At 38.1% G+C, this 17,052-nt stretch overlaps 1 protein-coding gene across 1 annotated transcript; it reads right to left on the reverse strand.

Moving 5' to 3' along the window:
• Positions 1-5,588: 5,588 nt before the first annotated feature.
• LOC122356087 (arginyl-tRNA--protein transferase 1-like) lies at positions 5,589-15,921 on the reverse strand. Its single transcript, XM_043254551.1, has 3 exons — positions 15,686-15,921; positions 12,756-12,855; positions 5,589-5,612 (listed from the first exon to the last, which is right to left on the reverse strand). The coding sequence occupies exons 1-3, from the start codon at positions 15,904-15,906 to the stop codon at positions 5,604-5,606; spliced, it is 330 nt and encodes a 109-aa protein (XP_043110486.1). The 5' UTR covers positions 15,907-15,921; the 3' UTR covers positions 5,589-5,603.
• Between the last annotated feature and the right edge of the window lie 1,131 nt (positions 15,922-17,052).

Raw genomic sequence — 17,052 nt, forward strand, 5'->3', positions numbered from 1 at the left:
CACACTGTTGACGAGTACAGATGAAATGGAGGCACAAAAAGTGCGGAATTTGGATCAGGTGCGGAATTTGGATCAGAAACACAATCCATGCTGCAAACAGAGATCTGTGGTTTTGCTTTACAGTCAAAGGGGGCGATAGAGTTGCTTTCATATGTCTTTGCAATTAATGCATGCCTTATTACTACTAAGTATATGTTTGAAACACGTCAGTGATTTAGTGCATTGAGAAAGCAACACGCACTTGCATGTTTTAGAAACTTCAGAACATAATGTGAGAAAATTTTGCGAGCTAGAATCATAGGGAATGTTCCAGTCATAACGTGCCAATATTTACCACTAGAGAGTACAGTGCTGTGAAAATGAGTCCTAAAACCCAGAAACAATTTGCATTTTTCACTGGTTCCAATGTCTTGAAGTCGATGAGTTTTCTGAATGTGTTTTTGGTTAAATGCACATTTTATTCTACAACCTAAAACTCACTGAATTGCTGATGTATTTTAAGTTTTTATGTGTCTTGAAAAAGGCGAACAAGTGGCTTAATGGGACTATGAAGGTTGCCATGGACGTTAAACATCACAACTCACTACAGTATTAAAAATAAAGGTTTCCTATTGGCATCCATGCAGTGGACCAAAACGTTCTTTGTAGAGGAAAAGTGTTCTTCAGATTATTCAAATGTTCTTAACTCTAACCAAAAAAAAAACATTTTGGCTATTGTATTTTTAAAAGTGTAGACATTTTCAAAGCCAAGTGCTCTTCTAAAATAGTCTACCTTAAACTTTGCAACGCAGGATGCTTAACTATTAGAAGAGTCATTGTGAAGATGATCTTGATTACCAAAGCTTGTAGGAATCATAAACCTTAGTTGGTCACAGAACTTATTTCCTACAATAATTCAAAAACCAATGGAAATATTCTATTGTCTTTTTGTGAAGGGAACCAGGGTGATGCTAGCATTCAGACTGGACTGCAAAAATCTCTGTACTGATTTAGTTTGTAAGATCTACCTAGCGGGAGAGGGGGTGCTGACCTGGACTAAGAGCCAAAGTTGCCCTTTAGGTCAGTTAAACGGCCAGTACAAAGAGAACCCTTTCATTTTTCCTTAAACTGACCCTCTAGTCTCTATATCTGCCTCATCTCAACTTTCTCTGGCGTTCACAAACGGCACACAGATGGCAAGACCGCCCTGTTAGAGCTGACATCAGGGCAGACGTCGCTGAATGACACGTGTAAACACACTCGCGCACAAACAGCGGTCGGACAGGGCTTTGTAAATGAGCAGAGTAGAGGTGCTCTCTGACAGACGTGTGTAAATAAAAAGCCCTCCCTCTCCTTACGTACTAAACTACGGCATGCATACAGAGTACCACGCGGCGGTCCTCAGGAGAGCATCGAACCGCATTCAAAACTCTGATATTTACACAAACCTGCAGTTTAAACACACAAAGTTGGGCGAGTCGTTTCGCCTCGCTCGACACATTACCACAGGACAGAATTCAAATAAACACTGCGTCCCGACTGCTAACTAATGCCTCCTCAGACATACACACACAAATACGCGCTCACTTGTAGTGCCTGGCCGGGCTGTGTATCAGGGCTTCGTGGATGACAGCTTAATGATGGGAAAATATTTTTACAGGCTCACGTTTCAGCAGGGCAGCGTTTTACAGGCGCAGCCTCCCAAGCCTCTTTTTATTTCTCTATCTCTCCTGGCGTTTATTGGCGGGTGGCTTAAGCGCTGCGGTCTTACGGCCTTAACACTCACCTTCCTTAAGTGCTTTTCACTCCAGACATCTCTGATCAGGCTTACTAGAGGAACGCCCAAAAATAAAGCACCACATTCGCAAAGAAAGAAACACAAACGCAAGAAAGTTTACGATCTGCCAGGAATTTGGAGGTAAAAATATACTGCATATTTACAGTATGTGAGTTGTTAGGGTTTTAAACCTAACAATACAAAACCAAAAAGTAAAAAAATAAAAAATAAATAATAATTACATTTATCTGAATGTATTTATTTGAACAAAAACTATAATTTAGTAAAATATTATTACATTTCAGTACATTTTTTATAATAATTTATTTTTTTTTTTTTTTCAATGCAAGTTTAAAATTTAGAGAACCATTTATTATTATTAGCAATGCTGAAAACAGTCATGCTGCTTCATATTATTTTTCTTTTTTTTTTTTTTTTATAATTTTTGCAAAGAACGCATTTATAGAAATGGCTTACTGTTTGAATACTTCTATTGTCCTCAAGGTTTTTTTTTTTAGATAAAACTATACTAAATCATTAAATGTAAATAAAACTGAATTGTGAATTGAAACATTATATATATATAATACCATGTTTGATCAACCTTATGGATTCTGAATACATACACAAATCTCCTTAAAAAAAAAAAAAACTACATCAGATAGTGATAATAGCATGTTTTATAAAACACATCTACTCCCTTTTTTATTTTATTTCTCAACACAGTCAGTAAGTTTGGTTCGCTCTTTATTTCATCCTCTATATATCAATGGTGCTTCAGACAAAGTGGCTGAATCCAAGGCTCAGAAAATAAACCGAGGGCGAGTTAATGGCAAGGCAAACACACTGCGCTGGCAGCTGGGCCGCTCTGGCTATTTTCACCCTGACATCAGATCTAAACTCTCATTTTCCAGCCCTGTGACCTTCACACCTCCCTCGCCGAGCCTCCTTCCCCCTCCATCTATCGTTTCTCTCTTTCACTGCCGAGACTAAATCGTCTGACCTGACCTCTGAACTCTGACCCTGGATGTCAGCGCTGGTGATGGGGGGGGGGGCAGAGGTAAGTGCGCTGAACCAGGGCCTCAATGTAAACACATAAAACACGTCGCCTTTATTACCACACTGTGTCAACACGCTTAACCGATATCATCAGTGTGGGTTATTTATTATTTAGGGATGCACAATATATCTGCAGTCAGGCTTGTTTCAATTATCTGAGAAAACACAATCACTTCCCTACTGCCATCCCAAATAAGTCAATTTCAGCAAATGCGATGTGCATTTTAATGTCTTTCCGGTGCCGTAATGCATTATGTGAACTCTCAACCGTCTCATCGACCCGCATCGCAGACACACAAACCAGACAAAGGCCTGCTACTGATGAATTCGTGTCACACACGCTCCCACCAAAACATAAACAAGGCTTATTGTGCACTGCACTGGTTTTATATTACTATAAAATAATATTCAAAGCTGGGTGGGTTCGAAAAGAGAAAACACTGTCAAAGTGAGCTAAAAAAGAGAAATATATTAAACCCCTTGTAAATATTTTAGTAACTAAAACAACATTATTCATGTTACTCTAGCCTTGTGCGATATGCTTAAGAAGCCTTAAGGGAAGTCAAAATGGTGCACCTTCACTGTGAACTTCTTTATACTTGCTGGGGTGCAGGACAAAACTTTAAGTAACTCAAAGAGTAAACTAGTCGACCACATTGTTCCATCTCTAGTCTGGCCAATCTTGGCAGTGTGAAGTATCAAAAAATCTTTTTAAGGGGCCTTTTCAAAGGGACATGTTTGTCCATTTTGGTACCTTAAAAGTACATATTAGTATTTAGTACACGTTAGTATTAGTGTACATATTTGGATCTAACAGGAGCAATAGGTACCTTTTTAAAAGGTACCACCCCAGTGGCAGATTATTTCTGTACAGATTAAAAACACTGTAAAAATATACACTGATTAAAATAATTTATTAACTTTATTTTAAAAAACCCTGAACTGTCAGCATCGATACTTAAATTTTTAGTTTCACATGATCCTTCGGAAATCATTCTAACATTTCTTATTATTAATAATGTTGAAGGCAGTTGTACTGCTTCCTATTTTTTTGCGAAAAACACTGATTCTTTCAGGACTCGAAAAGTTCAAAAGAGCGGCATTTATTTGAAACCGGCACCTTTTGTAACGCGGCACCCTTGCTCAATGAAAGCGTGCATTTCTTTCAAAAAGAGTTTACGTAATCAGATTCTTAACGGTAGTGTATGCTAGATGAAACGTTTTAAACGCACTGTTTACTCGAACGCACGCAAAAAAAAAATGCAAAAACACAATCTAAAAAGTAAAATACTGCACCACCACAAAAATCGACACAGACAGAAAAGGTTTGCTAGACGAGGGAGTATTTTTTTACTAATTGAAACAAGGCTCTCGTGCTGGCTTCGGCTCATGTCAAAACTTACACCGTACAGAAGGGAGAGAGAAAAGAGGAGAAACAAACCCCAATTCAAACAAACTTTACCCCTGATACGGCTCGCTGTTGGTGGTCTCAATTTAACCAAATCAAAAAACTTCTGTCAGGTTGGCAGCCAATGGGGGACTCGGGGAAGGGTGAAAATCAGGCGAAGAGGGAGGACGCTGGACTCGTGAGCGTTACTGAAGAAGTGAGAGGTTAAAGAAACGGTACTCGAGGTGATTCGGCACAGCTTTTTAAACTATAATGAGCAAAGAGGCGATCAGAGTTCACGAACAGCCATTTTTAAAGACACATTCAGCCAAGTTCGCTTCACCTGCAAACGAAAACAGACCCTCTTCCGAACGTGCCTTTATAACAACAACAAAATAACGTATTCGGGGTGAACTGACCAAGAGCAAAAACACCATACTGTAGATCATGAATTTGACATTTCATTCCTACGCTAACAAGCTCTCACTTGCTCAAGCTTATGGGAGATTTCGGCCTACCGTCTTTTTCCTGTCCTGACACGCACCGCAATCACGAGCCCGATCTCAACAGCACGTAACGAAAGTGCAGACCGCATTTAAACGCCTAACTGACAGTTCCACGGGGCCGTAGCTTATTAATGAAAGAAAAACAAGCGAAAGAGATTACGCTGCAGAACCGAGCGCGCTTCAAAGGCGCTTTGATGAAGGGGGGAAAAAAAAGGGCAGAACATGCCAAACTAAATGTGTGGTAATTGTTTATCTTTCTCTCAGACCACTTTCTTTCATTTCAGGCCCTCATTTCCTATCGTTTCATTGAGCGCTTCATGCCGGCGTGAGACGGGCGCAGAGACGGTAAAGAAAGGAGCGAGGGTTTGAAGTCCGTTTACTTGATGAAAGTTGAATGAGATGGGTTGGGTCCTGCAAGGATCCAGGGGGAAAACAAAGACTTGCGCTGAAGAAAAAGTAGATCGTGCTTAGACTGTGCCTCAAAGCCTAGTAAGTGGCCTACCTAGGCAGCATTTTTGGGCATCATAGAAGCATTCGAACTCAAATGCTTTCAGTAGGCACCTCAATGGAGTTTCGGGTTGGTTTAATCACTTTAATGGGTTGACAAAAATAAACACAGATGAAAGTGTGAGCATGTACGCAAGAACAAGCAAAGACTAGAGGCAACGAGAGCAAGAAACGCACTTGTTCCCACCTGCCTCTGCATTCCTGAGGATTTATACAACAGCAGAGAGAGAGAGAGAGAGAGAGAGATACAGAAACAGGATGAGGACTCTATTATAGAGATGTAGAGATTAGATGAGAAGGGTGCTTTGTGCTTCTCTGCACCGGCTCCAAACGCCACATGTACTCCACACATCTCCAGGGTCCCCACTGCTTTTGATCGCTGAATTTGTCATGACTTCTGGATAGATTCAGTGAAAGATGGACAAAACGAAAGGCACAATATTTAAGAGCTGAGCAAAAAAAAAAAATTTTTAATTATTGACAATTTTTAAGAGCTAAAAGTGTAAACTTTTTCAATTTTCCTGACAGTGGGGCCCTGATTCACAAAAGCAATCTTCTTCACTTGGTCATGTATCCAGTGGGAAAAACAAAAAAAAGTCTTTTTAGCATCATGACACTAAAAAGGCACGTTACAGTTTAAAAGTTTAGGATCAGTAATTTTTCATGTTTTTGATATTAATATGTAGTAAAAATAGTAATTTTTCAATACATGTTAAAATGCAATTACACACACACACACACACACACATATATATATATATATATACACACATACACATTATTTATATATATATTATATATATATCAAATGTTTTATATATATATATATATATATATATATATATATATATATATATATATATATATATATATATATATATATATATATATATATTGCTGAAAACATTTGAGCTGCTTAATATTTGTGTGTAATTATTTTTATGTTTTTTTATTGATAGTAAGTTTAGAAAGAACAAACCTTTGAATGTTAGTGTAGAAAATCATTTTCACTTTCTCTGGTCCAAAACAATGTACTCAAACTACATCATTGAACTTTGTTTGACATCAAAGAATTAAACACAAAAAAAAAAAAAAAAAAACGAAACGAAACGAAAACAGACACTTGGGAACATTCTTGGTCTTAAAATATAAAGAAAACAACAATAAATAAAATGTTGTGCAACATTACAAGGCCCCACGCAAAGCAGGGAAAAGGGGACTGGGCCCTGACAAAAGTCAAACGCATTTCTAAGAATTACAGTTAAATATAACAAATGGAAAACATGAACAGATGTCGTCTATTTAATACACTTGTCCCAGATGAACGGATGAGAGGTTACAGTCAACCAAAGAAGAGTGTTACAGTAGAAGCGTAATCCCTCTTGACTACACTAGAGGGACTTTCTCTGAAATAGCAACTCCATACATTGCTGTAAGAAACAAACCTGACAAACAGGGGTCTTTTCATAGAGTCTGAGTTAAAAAAAACACTCATGCTTTAAGAGATACATAAGGCTCACTGAATATATTAGTAATTCTTAAGCATGCTTAACAGTGGCACATTTGCATCAAGGTTGGCCTGAGCACAGTGCAAGCATTATCCATTTAACCCACTGAAATTCCACAGGTTTCTAACATTAACTTAGCAGCAAGCGGCTCTTAAGACTAATGAAAAGGCTCTCCAGATGACCGGCGGCCCGCACACAAACGTACAAAGACGACCCCAATGCAGTGCTCAGACGCTTGTTTCCTTTGGCCTGGATGTGGAATTCACAGGAAGCTTTGGGAAACACCTGGTGGATGGAGCGGGAGGCAGGTGTAGGGAGGGTGGAGGGGGGACACGGCTCTCGCCAGAACCCCACAGACCTGCTCATTCCACCCCATTAGACACATTGAGAAGCTTGAAAGCTCGGGCACAGTCGAGGGCCAAACAGCCATCAGAGGCTGAGGCGCAGAATGGAGCCGGCAGGGCCAGGAAGTCACGTCTGGAACTGGACGGCGGTCTGGCTCGACTGCAGTAAGAGGAATGGAGCTGGCTGGCACTGGGCACTGCCTCTCCAAGGGACTCCAACCACTGCCTTTGTGACCGGTCAAGTTTAAATAGAGGCCAGTTAAAGCTCTTGGCATTGTGTCTGGTTGTTGTTTACGGTCTGCTCCAGTGCTTCTTCCACAACAACTAAATAATATATTCGGTATAACAAAAGCATATTTATTTTACAAACCTAACATGAAAAATTCAAATGTTTGGGGTCACTAAGTTTAATAAATTAATTCATTAAAATAATAATTTTTTTTTTTATATATATATATATATATATATATATATATATATATATATATATATATATATTTTTTTTTTTTTTTATATATATATATATATATATATATATATATATATTTTTTTTTTTTTTTTTTTTTTTTTTTTTTTTTCATAAATATATGAACAGCATGATAATCAGAACAATTGATAAGAAATGTTTCTTCAGCAGTAAATCAACATATTAGAATATTTCTAATATGCTGATCATGTGACACTGAATACTGGAATAATCATGCTGCATCACAGAAATAAATTACTTTACAATACAATAAAAAAAAATTCTATACCATTTACATTTTTTTACTGCATTTTTAATCAACTAAATTCAGTCTGAGTGAGACTTTTTAATTAAAAAATAAAAAAAATCTTACCAAACCCATACTTTTTTAACAGTAGTGTGAGAAATCTGGCATCTCTGTGCTGCCAACTAAAAGCTAAAATAGCTTAAAAAAATTTTATTAAGTAAAACCTATACCTATAATAACCTCAAGACTTGGTATTATGAAGGTATTATTTTTTCTGTCATATAATGACATTTTGGAACACGCCACCAACATGTGCAGCTAGAAACTTTCGTATTACTGTACTTGTGCAGAGTAAGTTTGAGGTTCAAATAAATCTGCGTGTCCCTATATCCCTTTGACACGTAAACACGCGTGGACTCCAGCACATAATGTAAACTCCGCACGCAGTTGGCGTGCTTTGCCAATAGACACAGTGGAGGTACACAGTGTTCCCCGGCCTAATGCGATGGAAATGAGCTCTAAGCAGCACGGAGCATGAGAGCTCAGGGGCTCTGAGCAGACACAGCGGGTGCTGAGCTCTTAGCGGAGGTGCAGGGGGTCATTCTGAAACAACACACTCGGATGGATTTCAACAAGACATTCCAGGACAGCCACAATAATACCATATGCCTTCATGTTAAAGGAATAGGGAAAATTCTCTCATTGTTTACTCTCCTCGTGTCTTTCCAAACCCTCCACAAAATACAAAAAGAGATTTTCCATGCTCTTTTGCAATTGTAATTAATCGTGACTAGGGCTTTTAAGCTTCAAAAGATGCAAAAACATCATAAAAGCAGTTTTTGCGTAACTTGTCGCACGATCAAAAGATCAGAGAAACAGATCCAAATTTAAGACACTTTATGGGAATAATCACGAGCATTCACTCTTTAGAATCTTGTAAATGAATCAATCTATTGTTCGTTCAAGGATTCATTTAAGAATCTGATTGATTTGTTTGTCACTCACTACGTGTACGTGCACCAGATAATCCATTTGATAATCAGATGGCTTAATCAAACCCAAATACTTTTGTGCTGGCGCTAAGTAAGTTTTTTTTCAAAATAAAATCAGACAAGTGTAATCTAAAGCATGTAAAAAGCATATGTGAAATGCATTGCAATGTTCAGGATTCATACAAACAAAGTCTGTTTCTCACAAAAAGCTGGTTCAGTATGATATGCTTTTGTGTCCTTTTCAAAGCTTGAACGCTTCAGACCTCGTTGCACTGAAAAGGGCAATAAGGCTTGAACGACCGGAACGACTTTTTGTGAGTTGATTTTTTATTTGAAATACTTGATTTAAAAAAGGTAGGTTCTGGATGTAGGTGAGAAACGGACAACCTTCTAACCCCAGACTAATCTCTCTGCACAACTGGCAGGAGGTGAATGAGAGGGTGAGTGGCACTCATCCTCTGATGTGAGAGATTACCCATACAGCTCCGACCGAGCTCTATTCACTATTCCACACGCACAGCTCTGCAGAAACCGGCTCCACGGAGAGCGCTCAACAAAGACAGGCGCACAAACAACTTCCAGGACTGCAGATACAGCCTGAGGTTGAAAGTTTCAGTCTACCAACACCGTACTGCAGTGCAGAGAAAGTGAATTAAGATACCCAGCGGCTTCATGCTCACTGACGCATTGCAGAGATGCTCGAAGCTTTCATGGTTTCTAATAGAGTGCAGCACTGACATGAAAATTGAAAATAAAAGACAGCGGATCATTCTACTGAACGTGCCGTTTGTGTAGCTCTTAAATATATATTATCTTTGAGCGAATACTATTAATTATTAGACAAATAATGAAATTACTTGCCTATACTGAACATATAGGTTAGGTATTTCTAGAAACAAATTATCAAGCTTTTAAAAGGCATAATAAACAGTATAAATGTAATGTTAACACTCTGGGTATCTACAGATTTTAATTTTTTTTTTGCTTCTTTGTAACGAGATGACATTCGGTGGCTTTCGGTGCATTAGCAACGGAGGGAAAAATTGAAATATGAATAATGTTAAAGGGGCGAAAAACAAAAAGTATCCTCATGGTCAAAAACGACACGGGAAATTAATTTCAAATGCTAAATTTCTTTACAATGGGGTGAAATTCGGTCACTTTTGTGGCATTAGCTACGTAAAAAAAAATTGGGATAATAATTCAGACACGTGTCAAACAATTAATACTAACAGCTGATACTTTCATGATTAAAACACAGGAAATGAATAGGAAATCAGGAAAGAAAACATTTGTGAAAGAAATATAGCTAATAGACGTGCTTATAAATATAGCATAGTATCAAAAAACCTAAACAAAAAATTCTAAATAATAATAAACCAAAAATATTATTAAACACAACTAGATTTGGCCGATGTTCTATGGTAAATGGTGCTGTCAATTAATTGCATACAAAATAAAAGTTTGTACACAAAAACCTTTATTTTGGATGTGATTGATCGTTTGAAAGCACTTTGGTCCCTTCTGACCCTGAAGTGTGCTCTCAGAGGGTTCATTTAAAGCGCCACGACGCAACTGAATACATATTTTTAGCTTGACACAAAAAGCAATGCAAACCTTTCATTCTTTCATAGAACGATGTTAAAAAGTCCCAAAATTTTTCTGTGTGTCCCATAATGTGAAACGGGTCCATCAAGATCCAAAATTTTAAATAAATAAACAAATAAAATATGACTTGTTTGCTATACCATGAAGACATATAATAACCCGTGCAGAAACAAGAGAAAAATTGCTCTGAAATCTCAAATTCAAGACACATCATGCCAGGTTTTAATGATGACTAGAAACTTGGTGCTGTATGTCTTGAGGTGTGCCTAAACAAACATAAGCATGAATGAGATGGGTAAATGACAGACTTGTGCACTATTCCTTTAAGCAGAGGAATGTTAGAATAAAGATTAGGGCCGTCTAACTTTCCGATAACACTATCAGGTGACGCCGTGAACTACAGTAGCTCTGACCTCCTCCTCAACCGCTAATAAGCCCGACAGCCGCGCGTGTTCCCTCGTCCTCGCCGTCGGCTCTGGGCCGGTCCGTCACTTTTATTTACATTCTTGTTCTCTCTCACCATCTCCGTCCATCGTATATGAATCAGCTGTTCGGCCGCCCAGCGTCTCCCTCGTCCACACCTGCGCAAGCACTTACACCGAGTTCCCGAGGGACCGCTTTACCGTCGTCCCGCGGCCCAGCTCCAACACGGATGCAAGGCCTTGTTCGCCCGAAAACCAACCGCAGGCCAAGTGCGAGGCTGTGGAACACGTCGCGGGAACAGCTAGCGGTGTCAGAAACGCAATAAGCTGCACAGCAGAGCCAAATCTGGAAGCATATCTCCACATTTTCCGCGGCCTGTCCGCATCATGAGGCTTAAGGGCTGAAAAGCAGGCATGCGATTGCGATGCTGAGATAGCGCTGATGAATTTTGCAGGTCGGTCTGATGCCGAAGTTCACCGCAAGTCAAATATATTAGCTTTCCACATTTTGGAGTAGTTTTAAAATAATCCAAGTGTTCCAGCTAAATCTAGGAACATTTAGCGTTGCCATATAACCTGGGGTTGGCAATGCTAACATTATGTAACTGAAAAAACAAACATGACCTGGTAAGTGAACTTAAATGTACGTGTTGGATTTAGAACATAATAAATATTAAATAATGTGTTTTATAAATAAGACGTATAATAAGAAATGATTTAACATTAATACAAACAAATGTATTAAAGACCTAAAACCTAATAAAAACAAATAGATACCATTGATTACCACAAAATGTGTGGCATGTAATTAAGACGCTTAAAAATGCTAGTTGCTGCCAATCCACTTTAAGTGAAGTTTTATCACCGATGCAAGTCCTCAAAAATAAGAGGGAAGAAAAAAAATGAAAGTGTGCAACTACTGTACGAGTTGTTAAACACGAGTTGTTGCTCATGCACCTCTTGTAGGTCATTTTTAGATTAGTTTTAAATACAAATCCAACCAGAAAGACGAGGAACGTATTTCCTCACTCCTCTCCAGTTATTGTCATCTAAAAAATAAACACTAAATAAATACACTTGTTTAGGTTCGATATAAAAAGAATGTGTTAATATTAAGTTTATGCGTTAAACCTAAAACCTTAAAACCTAAAAACAAAGTTTTTTTTTTAAAAGTGTTTGCCTTGACAACTAACTAGAATAAGCATTGAAATTAAATATTTCAAAATATAATAAAAAAGCTAAACCGAAGCAATAATAAAAATAGAATAAAATACATATAAATAAAAATAAAATATTTTGTGAAAATCGAAAAAAAATAATCGTCTATAAATAAAACTAATTTAGCACTAATTCTCCTATACTGTATGTACATTCTCCCAGGTCTAATAAAGGAAGGAGGAAGAGGTGTTTCCTGCGGGCGGAGGCACTGCAAGAGTGTAATGAGAGAAACAGATCCCAGCAGCACCCGAGCGGAGAGGTGTGATGCTGGCGGACCACAGGCGATTAACACCTTTAACAGGTGTCTGCTTCAACTCCAAAACAAAAGCCACCCTGTTCTTTACACAAACACTGCTCGCCGGAAGTAGAGAGGACGCATGCATATAAAAGATTTAAGTGAATACTTGTATCTGCTGGAATGACTTGTTTTGATGCATGCTGTTTTACTACGGAAACAAGGTTTTGAAAGAGGCACGGTTTATCTTAAACTTCAATTCAGAACTGTACCAGAAGATGTAAGCATCCAATTTAGGTAGATGCACAAGATAAAGGTGCATTTTTCTGGAGGTTCTCTATGAGGTTACAATGCAATGCAATGAGGCAAAAGCTTTGATTTCTTTCGGGTGCATGTTCAATATGATACTGCAGTACATCAGTGTTCAGTTAGGAGATATTGATCAGTGCAGAGATGAACTGAAATGAAGGCTGTGGGTTGATCTCAGACCCAAACTGTACCTTATAGCGCATCTTGGGACATGAATGGACGTAGAAACCCAGATAGTAGTAGGACAGTTTGGGCGACTGCTGCTGCAACTGCCTGGTGAAGGCAATCTCCCTGCAGAGAGACACAGAGCAGAAATAAAGCTTTACAGGCATATGGTTCAAATATCCACTGCTTGACATTTTTAGACTGACTGGTAAAATAAGACATTCACTTACTCTTGCAGAGTTTATCCATGTAGTTTAACAGCTTTCTTTTCATTTATGTAATATTTTATTATTTTTTTTTACTTTATGGAACTAGAAATAATAGGAATTTGTGCTGTCATGCTCTAAAAACTACAACAACAATGAAAAAGTAGCGCAAAATTAATCCATAAGACTTTTGATATATTCTGCAGGCACTAATATCATTGTGCAAGAAAAAAAGACAGACAAATATCAAAAATATATGATTAAATTTAAACATGCTTCATCAAGTCTTGTCATGTGTAATATTAAAGGGACCTCATAATTTATTTTTTTAGCGATATTCCACTTGACAGTTGACAACAAAACTATATTTATTTAGGTTTTTAATATATAAATATAAATATAGAATGAAGTTCTCACCATGCATATTACTAATCAAAATGTAAACTTTTATATATTTACGGTAGGAGATTTAAAAATATCTTCATGGAACATGATTTTTACTTAATTTCCTAATGATTTTGGAGCAAAAATTAAATATATACCCTTGACTTAAGACTAGTTTTATGGTCCTGAGTCACACACACACACAAACACACACACACACACACACACACACACACACACATACATATATATATATATATATATATATATATATACATATGCACTATTAATGGTTCCTAAATATACTATTATGATGTGTAGAATCAGGATATGATGCCTAAAGTAGATAAAACATCACCAGACTTGCTGCATATGGACCAGATCAACAGTTTCCCTCATAAACAGCCATTAAAATGTGTATCTGCAAGTGCAGGAAAAAAAAGAGGAAGGGGAGGAGAAAAACAAAGGGAGCTGAGAAAATAAAAACAGGAGGAAAAATAGAGGAGATTTATACTTCCTCCTGCGAGCAATCAATGAGCTCCTGCTCTCTTTCTCTTTTCAGTTCCCGCTTTATTCCCTGCACAAACACGTTTCTCTTTTCCATAAATAAATCCTGCTCTTTCTTCTGCATTTTGTACACCTCACACTCTCTGTCTTCCCAAAAAATTAGGGAGGGGGCTGGGGAGGGGGGGGGGTTTCTTGCAAGAAAAGGAGAGGAAGATAGAGAGAAGCCAAAGCAAAATAAAAGTGGAGGAAAATAAAAGAGAAAAATAGCGAAGGGAAAAGGAGCGACGACAAACAGCGAGGTGCTGGAAGGTCATGCGGTCGCTGCCAGGTTCCCGGGTTCCCATCCCCTGGTGACAAAGCCTGGCTCTCGGTGAATGAGAGACGGATAAGAAGAGGCTGTGGAACCCATTCACAAAAAAGATGGAGAAAGAAAGAGGGACAGAAAGAAAGGGCAGCCCCCTCCCTCGTCGACTCGAACCCCAGTCCCCACCCGCTCGGCTCTGGCAGCAGTTTGAAGCCTCCATTATCTCCTCTTCAGAGCTCTGACACCCCTACACAAGCCAATTATGCCGCAGCGCTCACCACGGACAAGACGTCTGCTTAATATTAATGTCACACACACACACACACACATTCAGAGCAGGAGATGTGAGGGCCATATTTCCTGCGTCCAAATAATACAGTGTCTAACTATTATAGGAGAGGTTTATTGACTGCTGTTTTGTTAATAATACAACATACACATGGTTAAGTTACATAAATGCATTTTAATAAGAAAAATATACAGTCCCACTTTATACGGGGTGGCAAAGCACTTACATTTCAATTAATCAGTTGGTACAATGTGTACATACATGTTTTTACATTGTACTTTTTAAAAATTACATTTAAAAGTACCATTGACCCATCCCTTATACCTTAACCTATCCTTAAACCTACCCATACCACCAAACCTGTCCCTAACCTTACCAATACCCAGCATCAACAGCAGCAAAAGTGTTTATCAATACAATATGAATACAATAAGTATTCATTGATGTTAGTACATAGTAGTTAAAACACCTAATACAAAGTATGTCTAAACATACTAATTAAAACAGGGCGAAGTTGATTAAAATTTATAATGAAAACAAAAACTTTAATTTTGGATGCGATTAATCATTCGTGCTAAATATGCTTCCTTTTACGACGCTTTTTTTTTTAGGGGTTAAATATGACATTTTTCAATGGATTCACCCAAAGACCGTGTCAATTAATTTTCAGCACGTTTAGCACTCTTTGCTGGCCATTTATCATTATTTTAACCGTCCAGCGCAGCGCGGAGACACATTGCTGAACAGTGTCACATCCTGCGCTCAGACAGTCTCACTCAATCACACTGACACACAACAGCACAAAGACACTGACCCCGCGGCTGACACAAGCTGCTCTGGGCACAATCTCCACTTCTCACTCGCGCCTTCTTTTCATTCTGTCTGTCTGAGAAATGAGGCTCCTGAGGCCTCAGACACCCAGAACTATGAGCATAAAACACACACACACACACACACACACACACACATCTGGCATCTCCTGCAAAGTGTAACCTAATCAGGTGAGCAGCCCATGTGAAATACTCAGACACACGTGAAAGACAGGCCTGTAACCGTGGGTGAGAGAGCGTATTTAAGAGACAAGATTGCGCACTATTTAGGAGAGGAGAGCCAGGGGGGATTTCTGTGCTGTTCGTCTGTAGAATTAATGCTGCTAATGTTTTGTTGGGAGGTGGTGTAGCCTAGTGGTTAAAGGTTTAGGCCGCTAACCAAAGGGCTCGGGCTCAGACTAGTTTCGGGTTTCGATTTGTGATTGGCTGGACCGACCTGAGAGCAGAGTAGGTGCCCAATGAGAGCGAGGAGAAGTCGGGGTGGTAGTACAGGTACACGGACGACACACAGGAGGGAAGGATGTCCACAACTCCTACAGCTACTATTCTGCCATCCAACCAATACTGCTGATGAAACGAGCCGTAGCCCACATCAGGGCCGTCGGGAGTGGTCTCAGCCTGGAGGAGAGCGAAAGACAAAGACAGAACAATAATCATTATTATAAATGAAATTACTATACGATGTATTTATTTTGTTGTGGGCTTTGGGCTCTTTTCATTGGATGAGAGAGAAAGGAATTTCCTGGGAAATGAGTAGCAAGTGAGTAGCAAGAAATCCAAGCATATATTACTTACATGATATTTAAGTGGAAAAAAGAAGAATAAAAAACATTTATACAATCATTTAAAATGTGAAATATTTTTGTCATTTAAAATAAAGGTTTATTTCAGTATCGTTAGTCTAGTCTAATGTTACATGATCTTTAGAAAGCTTTCCATTGATGTATAGATTGTTATTACAGGACAAAATTTGGCGAGAGTACAAAAAAAGTATAAATAAATAAAGGAAGAATTGCCTTTAAAGTTGTCCAAAAGAAGTTCTTAGAAATGCATATTAATAATCAAAAAGTTTTTACAAAAATATCTCCGAAGATATACATTTACATAATATCTTTACAAAATATACTAATGATTTTTGACATAAAAGCAAAATTGATCATTTTGACCCAAACAATGTAGTTTTGGCTTAAAAGATACCCAGTGACTTACGGTTTTGTGGTCCAGTGTCACAAACATTTCTGATTAATATCAATGCTGAAACAGCTGTACTGCTTATATTTTTGGAATCAGCAACATATTTGTTTTAACGATATAAAGAGAAAGATCAAACAAGCAGTATTTATTTGAATTAGGAAATTTGTGTTACATTATAAATGTCTATTCAGTTTGATTCATTTAATGGATTCTAGCAGATAAAAACTATTCACATCTTTCAACTGTTGTTCAATTAGCAACCGATGAACAAATTTAATACTGAATATATCATTTCGACAACTCCTACTTTGAAGCTGGGACCGGAATCGCTGCTCCGAAAACAAACGCTGGTCAATTGTACAAATGTTTATCAAAATGGTTTGACTTAGCTGTAATATATAAAGCAAAGGGCAAATAAAGGGCATACTAGAAAGGGAGCGACTTTTTAGTCATCATGAAACATCCCAATTTTATCCATAATGAGAAACAGAATATTCAACTAGAAAAGACTTTATTTTACGCGTCAGGATGTGATTGGATGGTGAAAACTGCTGGAGGGGAGGGGCTGAAAAACTTCACAGCGCGTTTACGTTTCGCTGGAAAACTTTT

This window comes from Puntigrus tetrazona, chromosome 13 (assembly GCF_018831695.1).
Source record: "Puntigrus tetrazona isolate hp1 chromosome 13, ASM1883169v1, whole genome shotgun sequence".
Lineage (NCBI taxonomy): Eukaryota > Metazoa > Chordata > Actinopteri > Cypriniformes > Cyprinidae > Puntigrus > Puntigrus tetrazona.

Coding starts and splice junctions, on each gene's coding strand:
- LOC122356087 (XM_043254551.1), bottom strand. CDS start 15,906: ATGATTATTGTTCTGTCTTTGTCTTTCGCTCTCCTCCAGGCTGAGACC. Junction 12,856..15,685: donor GGCACCTACTCTGCTCTCAG/GTCGGTCCAGCC, acceptor GTCTCTCTGCAG/GGAGATTGCCTTCACCAGGC.